Here is a 17,606-nt window from a genome sequence, read left to right on the forward strand (position 1 = left end):
TCACCAGTTTGTATGCCCGCCCCTTGACATTAATTTGAACTAAGCTGAAAGCTAAGTTGAAAGTGTTGCAAATTCATATATTTCTGATACTTAAAATTAAAAGCATTGATACACATTTAACATGTCAAGTACGATCAAATTACAAGTAAGCATTTTACTATATACACTTAGATTGAGCCATATGTTTACCCACAGGTTCAAAACAAAGATTTCCATTCCAAAATTTTACAATGTTCCTTTTCATTCATATTGGTCATGTTTCAGCAACTGCTTGTAAACTTTTCTGTTTGCCTCAGGGGAGGCCACTTTATTGAGTGGCAATTTATAAATAGCTTTGTTGTTACTGGTAATCAGCAGAAACACGAGTGCGGAAAGGCAGAAAGGCCAAGTTCCTGCAGGTAATCCAAACTGGAAAATAACATAAAAGTAGTGTTACAACAGTAGAACAACGAAAGCACATTACAAAGGCATCAGTAAGATTTTGTCCGTTATCGGGTCAAAGCAACAGTGACAGAAATGATCCATTTATGATATTTTTTGGCAATGATTAAGGGACAAATGTTTGTGAGGTTTTGATCTGCTCTTCTTCTTCTTCGAAAAAAATGTCAGGCAGGCATTGGTTTAGCATCTTATCCGAAAGACAGAATTTCCAATAATGCAGCTCTCCTTCACTTCAATACATGGCACAGTGGAATAGATTCACAAAAAGGGAGAGCAGGATTGGCCTCAGAGATGGCTCTTAACAAATAACGCAAATTTATGGTTTCCTTATGTGAACTAGCAGAATGGACAGAATTACTGGTGAGAAGAGGGCATTTTCTGGAATGCACAGGAGCTGTGGTGAGGTCCCACTGTTATTTAGAGGTCCCAACTATGGAGAGTGTGGTCCTGACCATGGTGAGGTTGGGATACAATGATGGTCAGGGGCTCAAACATGGAAATTGTTCAAAGCAAGTGGTGAGCTGAATCTGCCTGGTGCTCACCCTTGTTTCCTTGGCCAATTTGTCTGTCATTGAACTTGTTGTCAAGTTTGGTAAGATGAGAGGTTCAATATTAATAGGGTAAGTTGGGCTGTTAACAAGAAGTTTAACAAACAATAATTGGCAACTTGCCAGTACTTTGCATGAATCTTGCCACGCTGAAAAGCATAAAAGATCATGTGAGCTGTTCCTGATGTCAAATTGAGCCTCACAGCATTTATAGCTTGATACTGCCACACATCTCACCATTGACCATGTCTCTGACTCCTATAAAATTCTGCCCAATTAATCAATTAGTTCTCTGCCCTTTCTCTATTTCTCATTATAAATTCTCCTGGTTTTGCATTTAATGGACCTACATTTGCCTTAGCCAAACCTTTTCTTTTTATATATCCATAGAAGCTTTTACAGTTCATTTTTATGCTTTTTGTGAGATTGCACTCATTTTGTCCCTTTCTTAATCCTCCTTTGCATATTCTGAAAATCTCTCAACCCCAGATTTCCTACTAATTCTGACAACGTTTTAAGCATTTTCATTCAATCTTATACAATCCTTACCTTTGTTAACCACGGTTAACTGACCTTCCCTGAGTTTTTGCAGCTTAAAAGAAACATAGTTGCTGTAAGCCATGTTCTTCAAAGAAAATGCAATGCGAATGTATAGTCAAGCCTCTTAATGCATTTTCCATTCCACATCAGCCAACTTGTGCTTCATAATTTCCCTTATTCAAATTTAACACCCTTGCTTCAGAATGAACTATTTCACTTTAAGACATGATGTAAAATTCTATTGTACTGTGCTCACATGTCCCTAAAGGTTCTTTTACAACACGATTGTTAATAAATCCTTTTTTACTATATAATTTTAGTTCTAAAATAGCCTGTCCTTTGGTCAGCATCGCAACATACTGTTCGAAGAAACCATCGGTAAGAAACCCATCCTCCATGGTTTTAGTGCTCAATTGGTTATCCTTGATTTCACCCATGATTACTGTGGTGCCCATGCTAGATACTTCTCTCATCTCCTGATTAACACCATGATCCACACTATCACTAGCCTATAAATGATTCCAACAAATGAACACTGCTTTTTGCTGTTTTTTAGCTACACTCAAACAGATTTCACATATTATTCTTCTGATCTGCAATCCTTCCTTACTAATATACTAATCCCTTCCCTTACTCTCTGTAGGTTGTCACCTTGTTGTGGTGGAGAAGCTTATGTGGTCCTGAGATCTTGTGAGCGATGCCACCTGGAGCTATGTTCCTGGTAGGGTCACATGGCGGTAAGGACAAAGGTGAGGTCCCTAAAAAAGAACAATCCAACCAAGACCTCAATGGTGGTTTGAACTCAACGGCTGTGAAGGTGGATAAAACCTGCAGCAAATCCATCAGCTCCGATCATCATGGTCTCCATGTAATTGGAATCAGTTGGTTGATTTGTGAAGTATTGTGTGCTTCTTGGAGTGCAACATCAAGTACATGTTAAACAAACACCTGCATAGGCATCTTCGCTCTGTGGGCTACTTCTTCAAGTCTTTTGGTGATCAGGGGAGGGCGATGGAAGCAGGCAATGTGATGGCTGGAAGCTCCTAGTTAAGAACCAGCACAAAAGTGGTGAATACTTGATTCAGTCACTCAACCTTTGGATAGAAGCTGGAAAGTTGTTTGGTAGCAGTATTCAGGTCTGAGCAGCCTTATTTAGGATCCCCTCTGCTCACCCTGAACTTGGAGAGGGCTAGAAAAGGTATCCTACAATAGTCTGCTTTACCCCACCCTGTATGGAAAACCACGTCCGGAGGGTTCACCATTATGCGGTCGAAAAACATCGAGAAGTGAAACTATGAAATTTGGAACCTGGAATATACGAACTCTGATGGATAACCAAACCCAGACTAGCCAGAGAGGAGAACTGCCTTTGTTGCCCAGGAACTCCAAAAATTCAACTTTGACATCTTTGCTCTGAGTGAGACCTGCAGAGCTGGAGAAGGGCAACCAAAAGAAGAGCAAAGTTAATGCACCTTTTTCTGGAAAGGACTTGATCCTGAACAACTGAGGATCCATGGAGTAGGTTTTGCCATCTGAAACAGCCTACTTCAGAAGCTGACAGAGAAACTGCTGGGAATCAATGAACGTCTCATGGCTCTGCGAATCCAGCTCATCAAGAACCAACATGACACCGCCATCAGCGCCTATGCTCCAACTCTGGATGCTGAAGATGAAGTAAAGGAGAACTTCTACGCCCAACTTGATGACGTCCTTTTCTCTTTCCCAACAATGACAAGATCATTCACTTGGGAGACTTCAGTGCCAGAGTTGGAAAAGATCATAGGCTCTGGCCTCGAATAATAGACAGGGAAGGAGTTGACAAGGTCAATGCCAATGGAACACTCTTCCTCACCAAAGGTGTTGAACACAATCTGGTGATTACAAACACCCTACTTCACCAGAAAAACAGGCATAAAGTCTCCTGGCAGAATCCAGGCTCCAAACACTGGCACCTCATCGACTATATCATCGTATGATCTCGGGACCAACAAGATAACAAGAGCTGTTACTGGTGCCATTGAGTGCTGGGCAGACCATCGATTCATCTCATCCACCATGAGAATGAAGATTCAGCCCAAAAGGAAACACCAACATCAGAACACTATCAAGAAGTTCAATGTTGTCATCCTGTAAGACATCAACCATGTACAGAAGTTCCAACAAAATCTTCAAGAACTAATGCCTCAACATGTCCCACCATCCATAGAAGAACAATGGAATCAATTGAAGAACACTATCATCACCTCCTGCAAAGAAACAATTGGATTCAAGATGAAAAAAAATCAGGATTGGATCAATGATAATGACAAACTACTCCAACAACGTATCGATGAAAAGAGAAAAGCTTTCATCACCTTACAAGATCACCAGCAATCAGATACTAAAAGGAAACACTAACAGGAATGCAAGGCTGCAAGCCAGAGGAGCATCTGAAATCTGAAAAACCAATGGTGGAGGAAGAAAGCTCAGGAAATCCAACAACTAGTGGACACCAACCACACTCGAGGCTTCTTCAATGCAAATAAAGCTATTTTTGGCCTATCCACTCACAGTCAAGCCCCTTTCAAAAGCAAAGATAGTTCAACCATCCTGAAGAGCAATGCTGACATCAATTCTAGATGGAGGGAGCACTTTTAAATCTTCTAAATCAAACTGTCCCATTTGACAGGAATGTGATCAACAAAATACCAAAACAGTCCGTTGATGACTCCCCTAAGCAAAATACCAACTCTTGAAGAAGTCAAGGAAGCCATCAAAACCTTGAAAAACAACAAGGCAGTTGGACTCAATGGAATACCAGCCAAGGTCTACAAAATTGGAGGTAACCTGCTTCATTACCAACTGCATCAACTTCTCATCAAGATCTGGATAAATGAAGATGTACCAGCAGACCTCAGAGACTCAGTTTCCGCATTCAAATCGACCACCTTTCCTTTTGTAGGTGGTAACGATTACTATCATGGAATTTCCCTGTTAGTAACAGCCAGAAAGATCCTCATCTGTTTCACGAACAATCGGCTCAAGCCTTTAAAAAGAAGATCCTTCCGGTTTTAGATCATCACGTGGAATGATCAGCATGATCTTCACTGTGCAACAACTACAAGAACAATGTTGTGAACAACTTCAACCTTTGTATATGGCATTCATTGACCTCACCAAAGCCTTTGACTCGATATCAAGGCAACTCCTATGGGATGTCCTATCCCATGGGTGTCCGGAAAAGTACATTTGAATCCTAAGACTCCTCCATGATGGCATGATTGCCACAGTTATGGTCAGCAACACTTACTGTGAGCCTTTTCAAGTCAGATCAGGAGTAAAACAGGGATGCGTGATTGTCCCAATTTTGTTCAACATTTTTACTCCAACAAGAGGGAAGTTGGGAGAGATTTGCAGCATCTCCAGAGGGAGAGAGTACAGCTCCAGTGGGTGGAATAGCCCCCCAGCCCCTGTGCTCTGTGATACTGCCCCATTCACAATGAATGATGAAGCTCATCCCAGGACAGAGAGGGGACAATCCCATCACTTACCTCACAATGGGGCCTGGCTGATTGACGGCAGCTCAAGACCAATAAGGATGTGGTGCTGCAGCGCATGGGAGAGAATGAAAGGTGGAGCCAGAAGGATGACACGTGACCGTGTTGATGCCAGCTTTGCACCAATAGCAGGAGAGATGGTGTGGTCCTCCAGCCAGTAGAAGTGATGACCAGCAGGATGACACATGACCATGAGCTGTGCAGGTGCAGTGTAGCTGTGAGGAGGGTATCAGTGAGAATAAAGGGAGTGGGAGAGACAGCAGAGACTGGGAGAGAAGTGCAGTTAGAGTGGACTGGGAGGGTTTATCAACACACAGAGTAGGCTTCTAAACCTGAATGGAAGCTCCCACATAAGAAAAACCAAAAGAACTATAGATGGGCAGCACTGTGGCTCAGTAGTTAGCACTGCTGTCTCACAGCACCAGGGACCCAGGTTCGATTCCCACCTTGGGTAACTGACTGTGTGGAGTTTGCACATTCTCCCCGTGTCTGCGTGGGTTTCCTCCAGGTGCTCCGGTTTCTCCCTACAATCCAAAGATATGCAGGTTAGGGGAACTGGCCATGCTAAATTGCCCGTTGTGTTAGGTGCATTAGTCAGAGGGAAATGGGTCTGGGTGGGTTACTCTTCGGAGGGTCGGTGTGGACTGGTTGGGTCGAAGGGCCTGTTTCCACACTCTGGGGAATCTAATCATCCACATCATCAAGGACGACCCAGGAACTGAAAAAGTCTACAGAACAAATGGCAGACTTTTCAATCTTGCCTGTCTTAAGTCCAAAAACAAGACACCTATTCCAATACGCAGATGACAACAGTGTTGCAGCTCTCTCAGAAAATTACCTACAACAGATTCTGACTGCATACACAAAACTTTGGACTTACCATCATTTCCAGAAACACTAAGATCATCTATCAACCATCACCAACTGAGACTAATCGGATAGAACCATCAATTCAATTTGGTGAAACAGCCCTGGAAAATGTAGACCGCTTTCTGTATCTCGGAAGTCACCTCTCCTCCAATGTTGACCATAATGACAAGATCCAACATTGTCTTAAATGAGCAGGAACAGCTTTTGGATGTCTCCAGACATAAGTCTTTCATGGTCATGATATTGGGACAGACATTAAAATGTTAATGTACAAAACGTGGTGATCCCAATGCTCCTGTTTGCATCAGAAACGTGGACAACATATCGACAACATCTGAAGGCATTTGAAACGTTCTCTCAATGCTGCCTTTGAAACATCTTGAATATCAGCTGGGAAGATAGGAGAACCAACGGCAGCGTGCTGAATGAAGCAAAAACAACAAGCATTGAAGCCTACGTCATCAAGAACCAACTAAGATGGAGCAGTCATGTTGTTCGGATGAAAGATGAACGTCTGCCGAAACAAATCTTCTACTCCCAGCTCAAAGAATGCAAATATAAAAGAGGCGGACAACAGAAGAAATTCAAAGATGTTTTAAAAGCCAACATGAAGAAATGTAACAAGGATATCAATAATTGGGAAACCAATGCCAAGGACAGGAAACTCTGGCAAACCATCACCTGAGAAGGAACAGCAACATTTGAAGCCAACAGATGTGCAGAACTAGAAGAAAAGAGAAGAAAATGGAAAGCGAGGCAGCAACATCCAAAGCCTGAGCTGCCATCTGGAAATACTTGTCCTGAATGCAGAAGACTTTTCAAAGCCAAGATTGGACGCATAAGCCACCTGAGAGCCCATAAGTAGATCAAAGGAATGAAGACCATCATCCTTGACCTTGAGGGATAACCACGACCATGATGATGACCCTTCCCTTATTATTAGTGCAACTTCACCTTCCTTTTCTTCTTGTCTGCCCTTCCTACAAGATGATATCCTTGAATGTTCCTAGTCCTAGTAACTGTGCAGCATGTTTTCGTCATGACAATTAGAACATACCCATTTGCCTTTACTTGTGACTTTAGATCATCTGCCTGGTTTTGTATGCATTATGCTGCATGCACTCAGGTAGCAAGGCTTTAACTTTGTAATTTTGACAGCATTTCACATCTGAACCATACTTGATGCTTGGGTTTGTTTCTTCTGTCTTCTAGTCCCCCCAGCAGGTGTTCTATTTCCTGTTACCAACTTTACTTCCTTCCAATTTTGGCTATCTTTCAGGTTCCCAACCTCCTGACAAGCTAGAATAAACTTGAGTGTTGTTGAAGCTGCAACCACTGAGGCAAATGGAGAGTATCATATAAATCAGTTAAATAATTCTCATTTTGGGAAAGGCCAAATATACTAAGCTAAGATTTAATTTAATAAAATAATACATTACAAACAGCTGCATGAAGATAAATAAATTCCTGAACAATGAGAAAAACCAAAATCAAGGGTTTGAGAGTTCAGAACAAATATGCTTCTACAGAATAAAAGTTACAGTTTCCTGGATGTCAAGGTATTTCCAAGGTAGGATAAAAAGGAAGTTTAAATTCGATATTGGAGCTAAAATGCCTCCAAAAAGCTTAGAAGAGCACAGAAAGTGTAGGGGTGGAAACTAAAACATCTTGTATATAGTACACACTACTGCTATTGAACATTGATTGTGCAGAGAATGGATGTTTGTAGATGTGATGCCAATGAAGTGGGCTGCTTTGTCCTGGATGGTGTCAAGCTTTTTGAGTGTTGTTGGAGGTGCACCCATCTAGGCAAGTGGGGAGTATTCCATCACATTCCTGACTTGTGCCTTATGGATGATGGATAGGCTTTGTGGAGTCAAGAGATAAGTTATTCAGTATTCCTAGCATCTGACCTACTCTTATAACAACTCTATTTATGTGACAAGTCCAGCTGAGCTTCTGGTCAAGGGTAACCCCAAGGATATTGATCGTGATGTATTCGGTGATGATAACACCCTTGTGCCTGTCGGCCTGATTTATCCTTTCCCGTTAGGACATGTATTGGATATTTGGCTACTAAAGCAATTGGTTGTTTTAGTTTATTTAACCAGTGCTTTTTTGAAAGCAATCAGTTGTAAATCTCGAATGCAGGCCGATGGGAAAAGAACATCCCAGATGTCCTCCTTCTTCAAACACCGCAATTACCCCTCCCACACGGTTGACATTTCCCTCCAGCACATCTCCTCCACTTTCTGCCATGCTTGAGCCCCAATTCTGTCCAACTGCAACAAGGACAGAAACCTCCTGGTCCTCACCTTCCACCCCACCAACCTCCCGATACACCACATTTCCGCCCCTACATACAGACCCCACCACCAGGGATATATTTCCCTCCTCACCCCACTTGCGTTCAGTAGAGGCTACTCCCTCCATGATTCCATTGTTAAGTCCATGCCCCACCCTGCACCACCAACCAATCCACTCTCCATTCCTGGCACCTTCCCCTGCCACCACAAAAAGTGAAAAACCTGTGCCCTCACCTAACCCCCACCTCTGTCCAAGGCCCCAAAGGATCCTTCCACATCCAACAGAGATTTACCTGCACTTCCACACACGTCATCTACTGTGTCCATTGCTCCCTATGTGGTCTTCTCTACATTGGGGAGAAAGGACACCAACTTACGGGACGTTTCAAAGAACATCTCTGGGACACACGCACTAAGTACCCCACTGCCCTGTGGCTGAACTTTAACTCCCCTTCCCATAACGCCAAGGACATGCAAGTCCCGGGCCTCCTCCACCACCAAACTCTAGCCACGTGATGCCTGAAGGAATTACGCTTCATCTTCTGCCTTGGGATCCTCCAACCACACTGGTTCAATGTGGATCTCATCAGTTTCCTCATTTGCCCTCCCCTCTCCTTATCCCAGATCCAACCTTCCAACTCAGCACCAGCCTCTTGACTGTCCTACCTGTCTATTTTCCTTCCCACCTATCCACTCCACTCTCCTCTCTACCTATCACCTTCACCCCATCTTCATCTACCTATCACATTCCCAGCTACCTCCTCCCAGCCCCATCCCCTCCCATTTATCTCTCAGCCCCCTTGGGCCAGTCCCTCATTCCTGATGAAGAGCTTATGCTCGAATCGTCAACTCTCCTGCTCCTTGGATGCTGCCCAACCAGCTGTGCATTTGCAGTACCACACTCTTCGACTATGGGAAAAGATGGTTAGTTACAGCTTACTCTCCAAAATATGCTGTAGGTACTTGACAATCTCTTTGTGAAGCTGAGAACATCGAATACAGGTTTCTGATCCCTCAGGTAGATTGACTAGTTTTGTAAACATGAGTTTTAGAGAAGGGATAGGAATGTACATCATGTATGAAATATAGAACTGTTTATGATTCTCCAAATCTACTTGTACAGTGACAGCCCAAAGGCATTCACATTCAGCCAAATTAGTTGCTGAAAGTGAAATTACAGTGTAGACAAGCAGGAAGCTGGGGGAACACAGCAAGCCAGGCAGCATCAGGAGGTGGAGAGGTTGACATTTCGGATATAACCCTTCAGGAATAGAGCTCCAGTCCTGAAGAAGGATTATACTTGAAATATCGACTTCTCCACCTCCTGATGCTACCTGGCTTACTGCGTTCCTCCAGCCTCCTGCTTGTCTACTTTGAATTCCAGCATCTGCAGTTTTTTTTTGTCTCTAAGAAAGTGAAGTTACAGCAGGATAAAGATAAAGGTTTGGAAATAAAAGTTATGCAGTAGAAAAATATCAGGCTCAATTAGCACTGGAGATTAATACAGCATTTAACTTACAGAAATTAACCAGAAGTTATAATGTGATGTTCGGAACCTCCTCTTGAGGGAGAGGGAATCCACTCACACAAATGCAAAGTTTAAATTTACCTTCAAATCAATATTAAACTCTTAATGTAACCTGCCCAGGAAACTGACATTTTACATTTAGTTTGATTTTATTTTCATTCAAAATAAAGTTGTTATCCAGTGGGTGTCCAAACTAATTTTTGTTAGTTTGTGCTGTATAGACCAAGTTAATATTCTACCCCTATGTTACATCCTTTTATGTAAGAACTCATTGAATGCCTTTTGGATATCTTCGTATACTATATCAACTGGCTTCCCATCATTAGAACCTCTCGAAACTTTGCAAATATGATTTCTGTTTCACAAATCATAAAACAATTTTCGAAGTATATTGCTAAGATTTGCTTAAAAATGGATTCTAATATATATTCAAAGACTGATGTTAGTTAATGTTTTGAGTCCAGTGACTCTTTCTCAGAACTGAAGGAGGGTCACTCTGATTTCTCTGTACCGATGCTGCCAGACTTGCTGAGCTTTTCCAGTAACTTCTGCTTTTGTTTCTGATTTGCAGCATCCACAATTCTTTTGGTTTTTTTTACTGACATTAGTTTGACTGATCTATAGTTCCTTGTTTTCTCATCCCTCTTGTCTTGAATCGTAATGTCACATTAGTTAACTTCCAATTTGTCGAGACGATACTAGAATTTGGGAATCTTTCAAAAGACAAGACCAATGTAACCACTTATTCTGAAATTACTTCTCTTTAATCCTGGAATATAGGCCATCAGTTCCTGGAAATTTGTCAGCTTTTCATATGTTTCACTGATACTTTTCTTTTGTTGATATAGATTATTTTGTTATTAACTCTTTGTAATTAGTCCTTTATTAATAACTTGCATTATCTATGAAAACTTTTCAGCTCTAGGTTTTCAGAACAGGTCCCCAAAGCATGCTCCATCCTTAAAAATTGTACTTTGGATTGTCTTGGTTTTTAAGAGGATTGGATTTACAAACGCAGACAAAGTAAATGCCACCTGGTAGTCAGTTATTTTAATTTCTTGTGTGTAAACTCCAAACTAATACCAAAGTAAGAGAGCTTTCCAGGAAATTCAGGCAAAATTTAGCATGAAAACTCACTTTCATAGGATCTCTAAAGTGGCCCATTTTGCCCATCGAGTCCATGCTGACCCTCTGAAGAGCATCCCAGCCAGACCCACCCATTTACCCTATCCCTGTAGCCCTACATTTCCCATGGCTAATCCACTTTGCTCACACATCCCTGGACACTATGGGACAATTTAGTTTGGTCAATCCATCTAACCTGTACAAACTTTGACTGTAAGAGGACATCAGAGCACCTGGATGAAACCTCGGAGAATGTGCAAACTCCACACAGACAGCTGTTCGAGAGTGGAATCAAACCTGGATCTCTGGTACTTTGAGGCTGGAGTGCTAACTACTGAGCCATTGTGCCACCCCATTTTGGAGATAAAGATTCTGAATAAAATGCAGGAAGTACTAACCTTCTAACTTTATAGGAAACACTGCTTTCTTAAAGTGCATCAAAAGTTTTATATTTTGTGATAGCAACTTACCACAGACATCATGTTCATCAGTGCTTCTCCTAAGTACGCACAGAACATTGCTATTGGACAAAATTGGAAAAAGATATTCAGTAAGAATGAGGGACAATGACTAGTTTTCTTTAATTAGTGTTAAATTACTGCATTACATTGAAGAGGACTTCAATATCTAATATTTCTTACTTTGAAACAATTTGTCATGTGGTTCTTGTTTAAAATGTCAAGATGAGTCAATGGGACTGTATTTTACATGGGGACATACTACTCCTTCATTCTACGCCTGTTAGAAAAGTTGTTCTCAAACCAAGGAGCTTTAGAAAAGGTTGTCCTGCTACAGGTGTTATACTACAGGTGGGCTTACCGGGTAAAGGCAAGTATTTCTCCCCCTCTGTGGAAGGAATATCTGCCCTTTAGAGCTGTCAAAAAATCAGATTGGCTGACAGTTCTTGCAGTTGCAAGCAGTGCCAGAACATAGTAATGGGCACTGTAGGAAAGAATACAGTATGGATCCTGGCAAAAGATAAATTGGGCATTTTTGGGCATTGGAGGATCAACCACCCTGGAGAGGAGCTTCATTGGCTGGGGTTCACAGGTTTTGAAAGCTAGACAGGGAGGCACAAAGGATGAACTTATGATATGATCCCCGATGTGCACAGGGCACTCACTGAACAATGCCCTCTCCTTTCTTTCTGCTTTTTCACCAGCTTTGGTGAAAATATGGCTTACCAATGTTGCACATCTTCCATTTCCCAATTAATTGGTCTTAAGTATCTCAAGAGGCTTAAAGGCATGGTGGTTAGCACCTTACTTACCTGTCACACTTTACACCATCCCCAAGAAAAAAACACCCCCATGGGGTGGCTGCAGAATTCAGACTGTGGTGAAAAGTCAAGTGGCCAAAATTGTATTGGTGCTAAGAAACCAAATTATTTACATCTTGTAAGTTGATAATAATCATTTGTTGCTAAATTAATAATAAGTTGGATGCATTATTTTATACTTATAGAAATCTCCAAAACATTTGTGATCAAATTTGCATTAATTCTGCAAAAACATTCTTTACATACAGACTTCTCAGTTATTCTTTCATCAAGTACTTTAATAGGACTACAGCTTCTCACACTGGAAAAAGCTACATAAAATGTCCATATGTAAAAACAGGCTGAGGAATACAAGTATGAATTTTATAAAGAATCTAGCCAGTGACTTGATTATAGTCATAGAAAATGAAAGTCTGGGAATTGTTTCTTTCCTGGCTTGAATCAAGCAAAAGTAACTGCATAAAAACATTTAATTTTTTTAAAATGATAGATTGCTGCTTTTAAATAATGCTATTTCTGATTGAATTCTACATATCTGCCATCATTCTATGAAAGCTATAAATGACTGGACTGTCCCTCTTCACGTTCTCACATTAAACTGCTGACCATCCAATCCTCTTTTCTGGATGCTATACCAACTGACATTGCTAATAGTTCTCTGTCTTCACATATTTACTGTCTCCATTTCAAACCTGCCACCATCACCCCCTGCTCAAAGATCCCTGTCTTCAACTCTCTGGTTTCGCAAATACCATTCCATCCCAGGTGGCATGGTGGCTCTGTGGTTAGCACTGCTGCCACACAATGCTAGGAACCTGGATTCGATTCCAACCGGTCTGTATCGAGTCCGTGCCTATGAGAGTTTTTCCTGGGTGCTCTTGTTTACTTCTGTAGTCCAAGGATGTACAGTTCAGGTGGATTGGCCATGCTTAAAAAAATTGCCTCATTGTGTGCAGGCTAAGTGGATTAGCCATGGTTGGTTGATGTGAGGTTATGGGGTTAGGGTGGGATGCTCTTCAGAGGGTTAGCGCAGAGTCAGTGGGCTGAATGGGCCCTGTCTACACTGTAGGGATTCTACAGTCTACCTCCAACTTCCTTTTCTTCTCCAATGTAGATTAACATTTATTAACCCTCAAATTCATGCCTATTCCCCCACAATTACAGGTTAGCTGGAATGGAACTGATGGATGGTCAGGTTAATGGTAGAATGCTTAATGCTGGATTCTCAATATAACACTATCACAATCAAATGGATTTGAGTTGGCCAAGATGCATCCAGAGCAGTCAGGGTATCACAAATCACACATAATTTGGAGGTCTCTGATGCAATGTTACAATTATCTCCTAATGCTATTTTTGCTATGAAACTGTTTAAGATTCGCTCATTGTTTTGCTTACAACTTATTTTGAAGATAGAAGTTGCAGTTACTGAGAGAAAATGACAGCTGAGTCTTTTTTCCTCATAAAAATTTGTGAGTAGCTAACACGTTTAATGAAAAATCATACTAACAAAACCTTTTCATGTTGCTAAATTCATTATAAATGGTTATATTTAAATACAGTTTTTCCATCATATTACAAATCTTGATATAAAAATGTTCAGAAAATGACATATGGACACTATAAGTGTGCCAGCACACATCAGAGCTTTAGTATTATTGATAATATGTACCACACATTACTGCCAAGAGGTGGGTCTGCCAAGTAAGGGCATAGAACATTCCTCCCACTGCAACACAGGCCAGAACACAGTTGTAGCTCCATAATCCATCATAGATTTTCTGGAATGGTGAACCCAGAGATAATCCTAAAAGCAAGTGACAAAACAAATTAAGTAACCGCTCAATCTCTTAATGGAAGCTATTTTCAATTTGCTTCTGTACAAATTTGCTTGTTATGTTGTTATCACAGTAAAATAACAAACCAATGGATACCATATTGCACATCTAGTTTCCTCTTTTTGTAGGGCACAAATCTAAGGAATTTTGTGGAGCATCACAGAAGACATTCAGAAGGGAGATGATGGTATAATGGGATTGTTGCTGGACTGGAAACCCAGATTAAAATTCTACAGGTCTAGGTTCAAATCTTACCAGAGCAGATGATGGAATTTAAATTCAATACGAATCAGAAATTAAAAATCTGCTGATGACCACAAAATGATTGTTGTCAAAACCTAAATGTACCAATGCCCTTCATAGAAGGAAACTACTGGCCTTCAGCAATTTGTCTGACTTTTAACTGCACCTCCAAAATGGCTTTGTAAGCCACTCTGTTGAATCATCTGCTAAAAAGTCTAAGGGAAGAAATGAATGTGGATGGACCACTTGGCATATATTAAGGCAAACACAGTCCTGTCGATCTTGAAAAGTCACCTTATCAACATCTGGAGGTGAGTGCCAAACTTGGGAGAACTTTCTCATAGACTGACATAGTCGCAGTTATGGTACCACAACTTACATGCAATATTCCTGTTCCACAGGCATTATAGATTGAGCAGAAGTGATGGCATAGTGGCATACAGTAAGGAGGGAGTTGCCCTAGGATCCATCAACTGAATCAATTGGCTCTGGATCCCATGACATCCCATGCCATCAGATAAACCATTCCAATTACCATATACTATCTGATGAATCAGTACCCCTCCATGTTGAACAGCATTTGAAGGAAGCACTGAGGGTGTCAAGAGTACAGAATGTACTACAGATGTTGACTTCAATATTTACCACAAACAGTGATTACACATTATTACTGACTGAACTGGTCAAGTCTGAAAGGATGCAGCTATTAGATTGCATTATAACAGGTAGTGAGGAAACCAAGAAGAGGAAAAAGTGAGCTTGACCTCAGCTTCACCAATCTGCCTGCCTCAGATGCATTTGTCCATGACAGACTCAATATTAGTGACCGCCACACAGTCATTGTGGAGAAACGTCCCATCCTCACATTGAGAATACACTCCATGTATGACATTATCACTGTGCTAAATTGAATAGACTTTGAACAGGTCTAGCAACTCAAAACTCGGCATCCATGAGATGTTGTGGACCATCATCAGCAGCATAATTTTACTCCTACACAATCTACAACTTCATGGTCCAGTATATCCCTAACTCTATTATTATCATCAAGCCAACAAACCTGGCTCAATGAAGTATGCAAAAAAGGCTTGCAAGGAGCAGCATCAGGTGTATCTAAAAAGAAGCTATCAATCCAATGAAGCTAGAACACATGGCTCAGCAACTATACAACCAACAGATGCAGTCTGGACACATCTGGTTGTGGTGATGGGCAGTTAAACAATTCACTGGTTTGGAGAAGCCTCTACAAATGTCCATATTGTCAATAATGGAGGAGCCCAGTATGTCAGTGCAATAGATAAGGCCTTAGCTTTGGCAACAATCTTCAGCTGGAATTGCTGATTGGATGATCCATTTTGACCTCTACAAACATGCTCAGAATTATAGATGATAGTCTTCAGACAATTTGATTCACTCTATGCCATATTAAGCTGGAAACACTGGATTGTGCAAAGACTAAGGGTCCAGACAACATTCCAGAAACAGTATGCTCCAGAACTTGTGCGGCTAGCCAAGCTGTTCCAGTACAGTTATAATACTAGCATTTATCCATCACGTGGAAAATTGCCCTATACAGATAAAACAGGACAAATCCAACCTTGCCAAGTATTATATTAGTCTACTCTTAATGATCAGTAAAGTGATGGGGAAGGCATCATCAACAGTTACTGACACACAGTTTGGGATTCTGCCAGGACCACTGAGATATTGACTTCATGACAGTCTTTGTTCAAACACAGAAAAAAACCCAGCTGAATTGCTGAGGTGAGGTGACAGTATCTTCTCCTGACATCAAAACCGCATTTGACCCAGTGTGGCATCAAGAAGTCTAAGCAATAGGAGTCAATAGGAATCAGAAAAATACACAGAGTCATATCCAGCACAAAGAAAATGGTTGTGATTGTGGGAGGTCAATCATCTCAATTCCAGGAATAGCTCAAGGTAATGTACAAAATCCAACCACCTTCAGTTGTTTCACCAATAGTGGTGCCAACATTGTAAGGCCAGAAATGGTGACATTCTCTGCAGAGAGCACAATATTCAGTATCATTCACAATTCCTCAGATATTGAAGTAGTCCATGTACAAATGCAGCAAGAATTGGGCAATATTCAGGTTGGTGTGGCAAACAGTATCAATTCTATTCTAATGCAGCATTAGCATTGTGTCGCTATTTTTACCGTTTGGGCTGCTTTGGTTCACAAAGGCAGCTCACCTCCTCCTTTTCAAGGATAACTCGGGATGGGCAGTAAATGATAGCCCATCTGGTGACACATACGTCCAAGAATACTTTTTAAAAAATGCTGGGGTTCATTGTTCTGGCAGCCATTTCCGATGTGCCTCTTCACCTTTAGCATTTGAAGGGAGGTGATGGACTAGTGGTATTATAGCTAGGCTATTAGTCCAGAAACTCAACTAATGTTCTGGGGACCTGAGTTTGAGTCTTGACAGGGAAGAAGGCGGAATATGAATTCAATAAAAAAATCTGGAATTAGGAATCTACTGATGACCTTGAAACCATTGTAAATTGTCAGAAAAACCCATCTGGCTCTCTCCTTCAAGGAAAGAAATCTTCCATCCTCACCTGCTCTGGAATACTCATGGAATCATTCCTTACAGACAATGTCCCAGACACCACTATCACCATCCCTGGATATGGCCTGACCCATCGGCAGGACAGACTTAGCAGAGGTGGTGGCACAATGGTATACACTAGTCTTCCAGTGCAAGATCGTGGCAGAGTAAGAGGTTCCAGCCGGAGCTCCCCTGCTTTGCCTTCTTTTTTTCTTCTCTTTTCTGTAGTTTTACTCCCCTCACCCACCCCAACTTCTTAAACTTATCTGGAGGGAATAGAGAATGGAGCAGGTGAGCCCGAGTCCAGGCCGACATGGGAGACACGTGGGAGACAATGGCGGTGTGGGAGACAATGGCGGTGTGGGAGACGAGTCCTGGAGGCGGGTCGCGGGCCAGAGCCTGGCGCGTGATGCAGTCTGAACCTAGGCTGGTCTGCGAGACGAGTACTGGAGGTGAGTCATGGGCCGGAGCCCAGCACAGGAGGTAGTCTGAGTCCAAGCAAGCCTGGGGAGATGAATCCTGGTGATAGGTCCGGGCTAGAGATCTGCACAAGGAGGCAGTGAGGCCTCGAGTTCTGAGGTCCGGCAGGCATGGATTCAGTGAAAAGGACTGCAATTGGAGTACTTTTAAAAAATACTTTTATTTTTATTCTGAACTTTGAGTAATTTGAGTACTTTTAAAAACTTTGTATTTCTACACTAGACTGTACTTTTCTCCCCACTCTTTCAATTCTGTAACAATTAGGTATCTGTACCTAGGTACCCTGTACCTAAGATGTT

The 17,606-nt window shown here is 41.6% G+C and overlaps 1 protein-coding gene across 1 annotated transcript in view; it reads right to left on the reverse strand.

The window, feature by feature from the left end:
* Nucleotides 1-207: 207 nt before the first annotated feature.
* The window catches only part of LOC122547714 (urea transporter 2-like), a 114,850-nt gene continuing 97,451 nt past the window's right edge, over nucleotides 208-17,606 (reverse strand). Inside the window, exons 7-9 of the mRNA XM_043686332.1 lie at nucleotides 13,846-13,980; nucleotides 11,365-11,414; nucleotides 208-408 (exon numbers count right to left, since the gene is read on the reverse strand). Coding sequence (XP_043542267.1) covers nucleotides 241-408; nucleotides 11,365-11,414; nucleotides 13,846-13,980 — 353 coding nt within the window. The 3' untranslated portion in view covers nucleotides 208-240. The remainder of the gene's footprint in view (nucleotides 409-11,364; nucleotides 11,415-13,845; nucleotides 13,981-17,606) is intronic.

The sequence above is a fragment of the Chiloscyllium plagiosum genome, chromosome 1 (genome assembly GCF_004010195.1).
Source record: "Chiloscyllium plagiosum isolate BGI_BamShark_2017 chromosome 1, ASM401019v2, whole genome shotgun sequence".
Classification (NCBI taxonomy): domain Eukaryota; kingdom Metazoa; phylum Chordata; class Chondrichthyes; order Orectolobiformes; family Hemiscylliidae; genus Chiloscyllium; species Chiloscyllium plagiosum.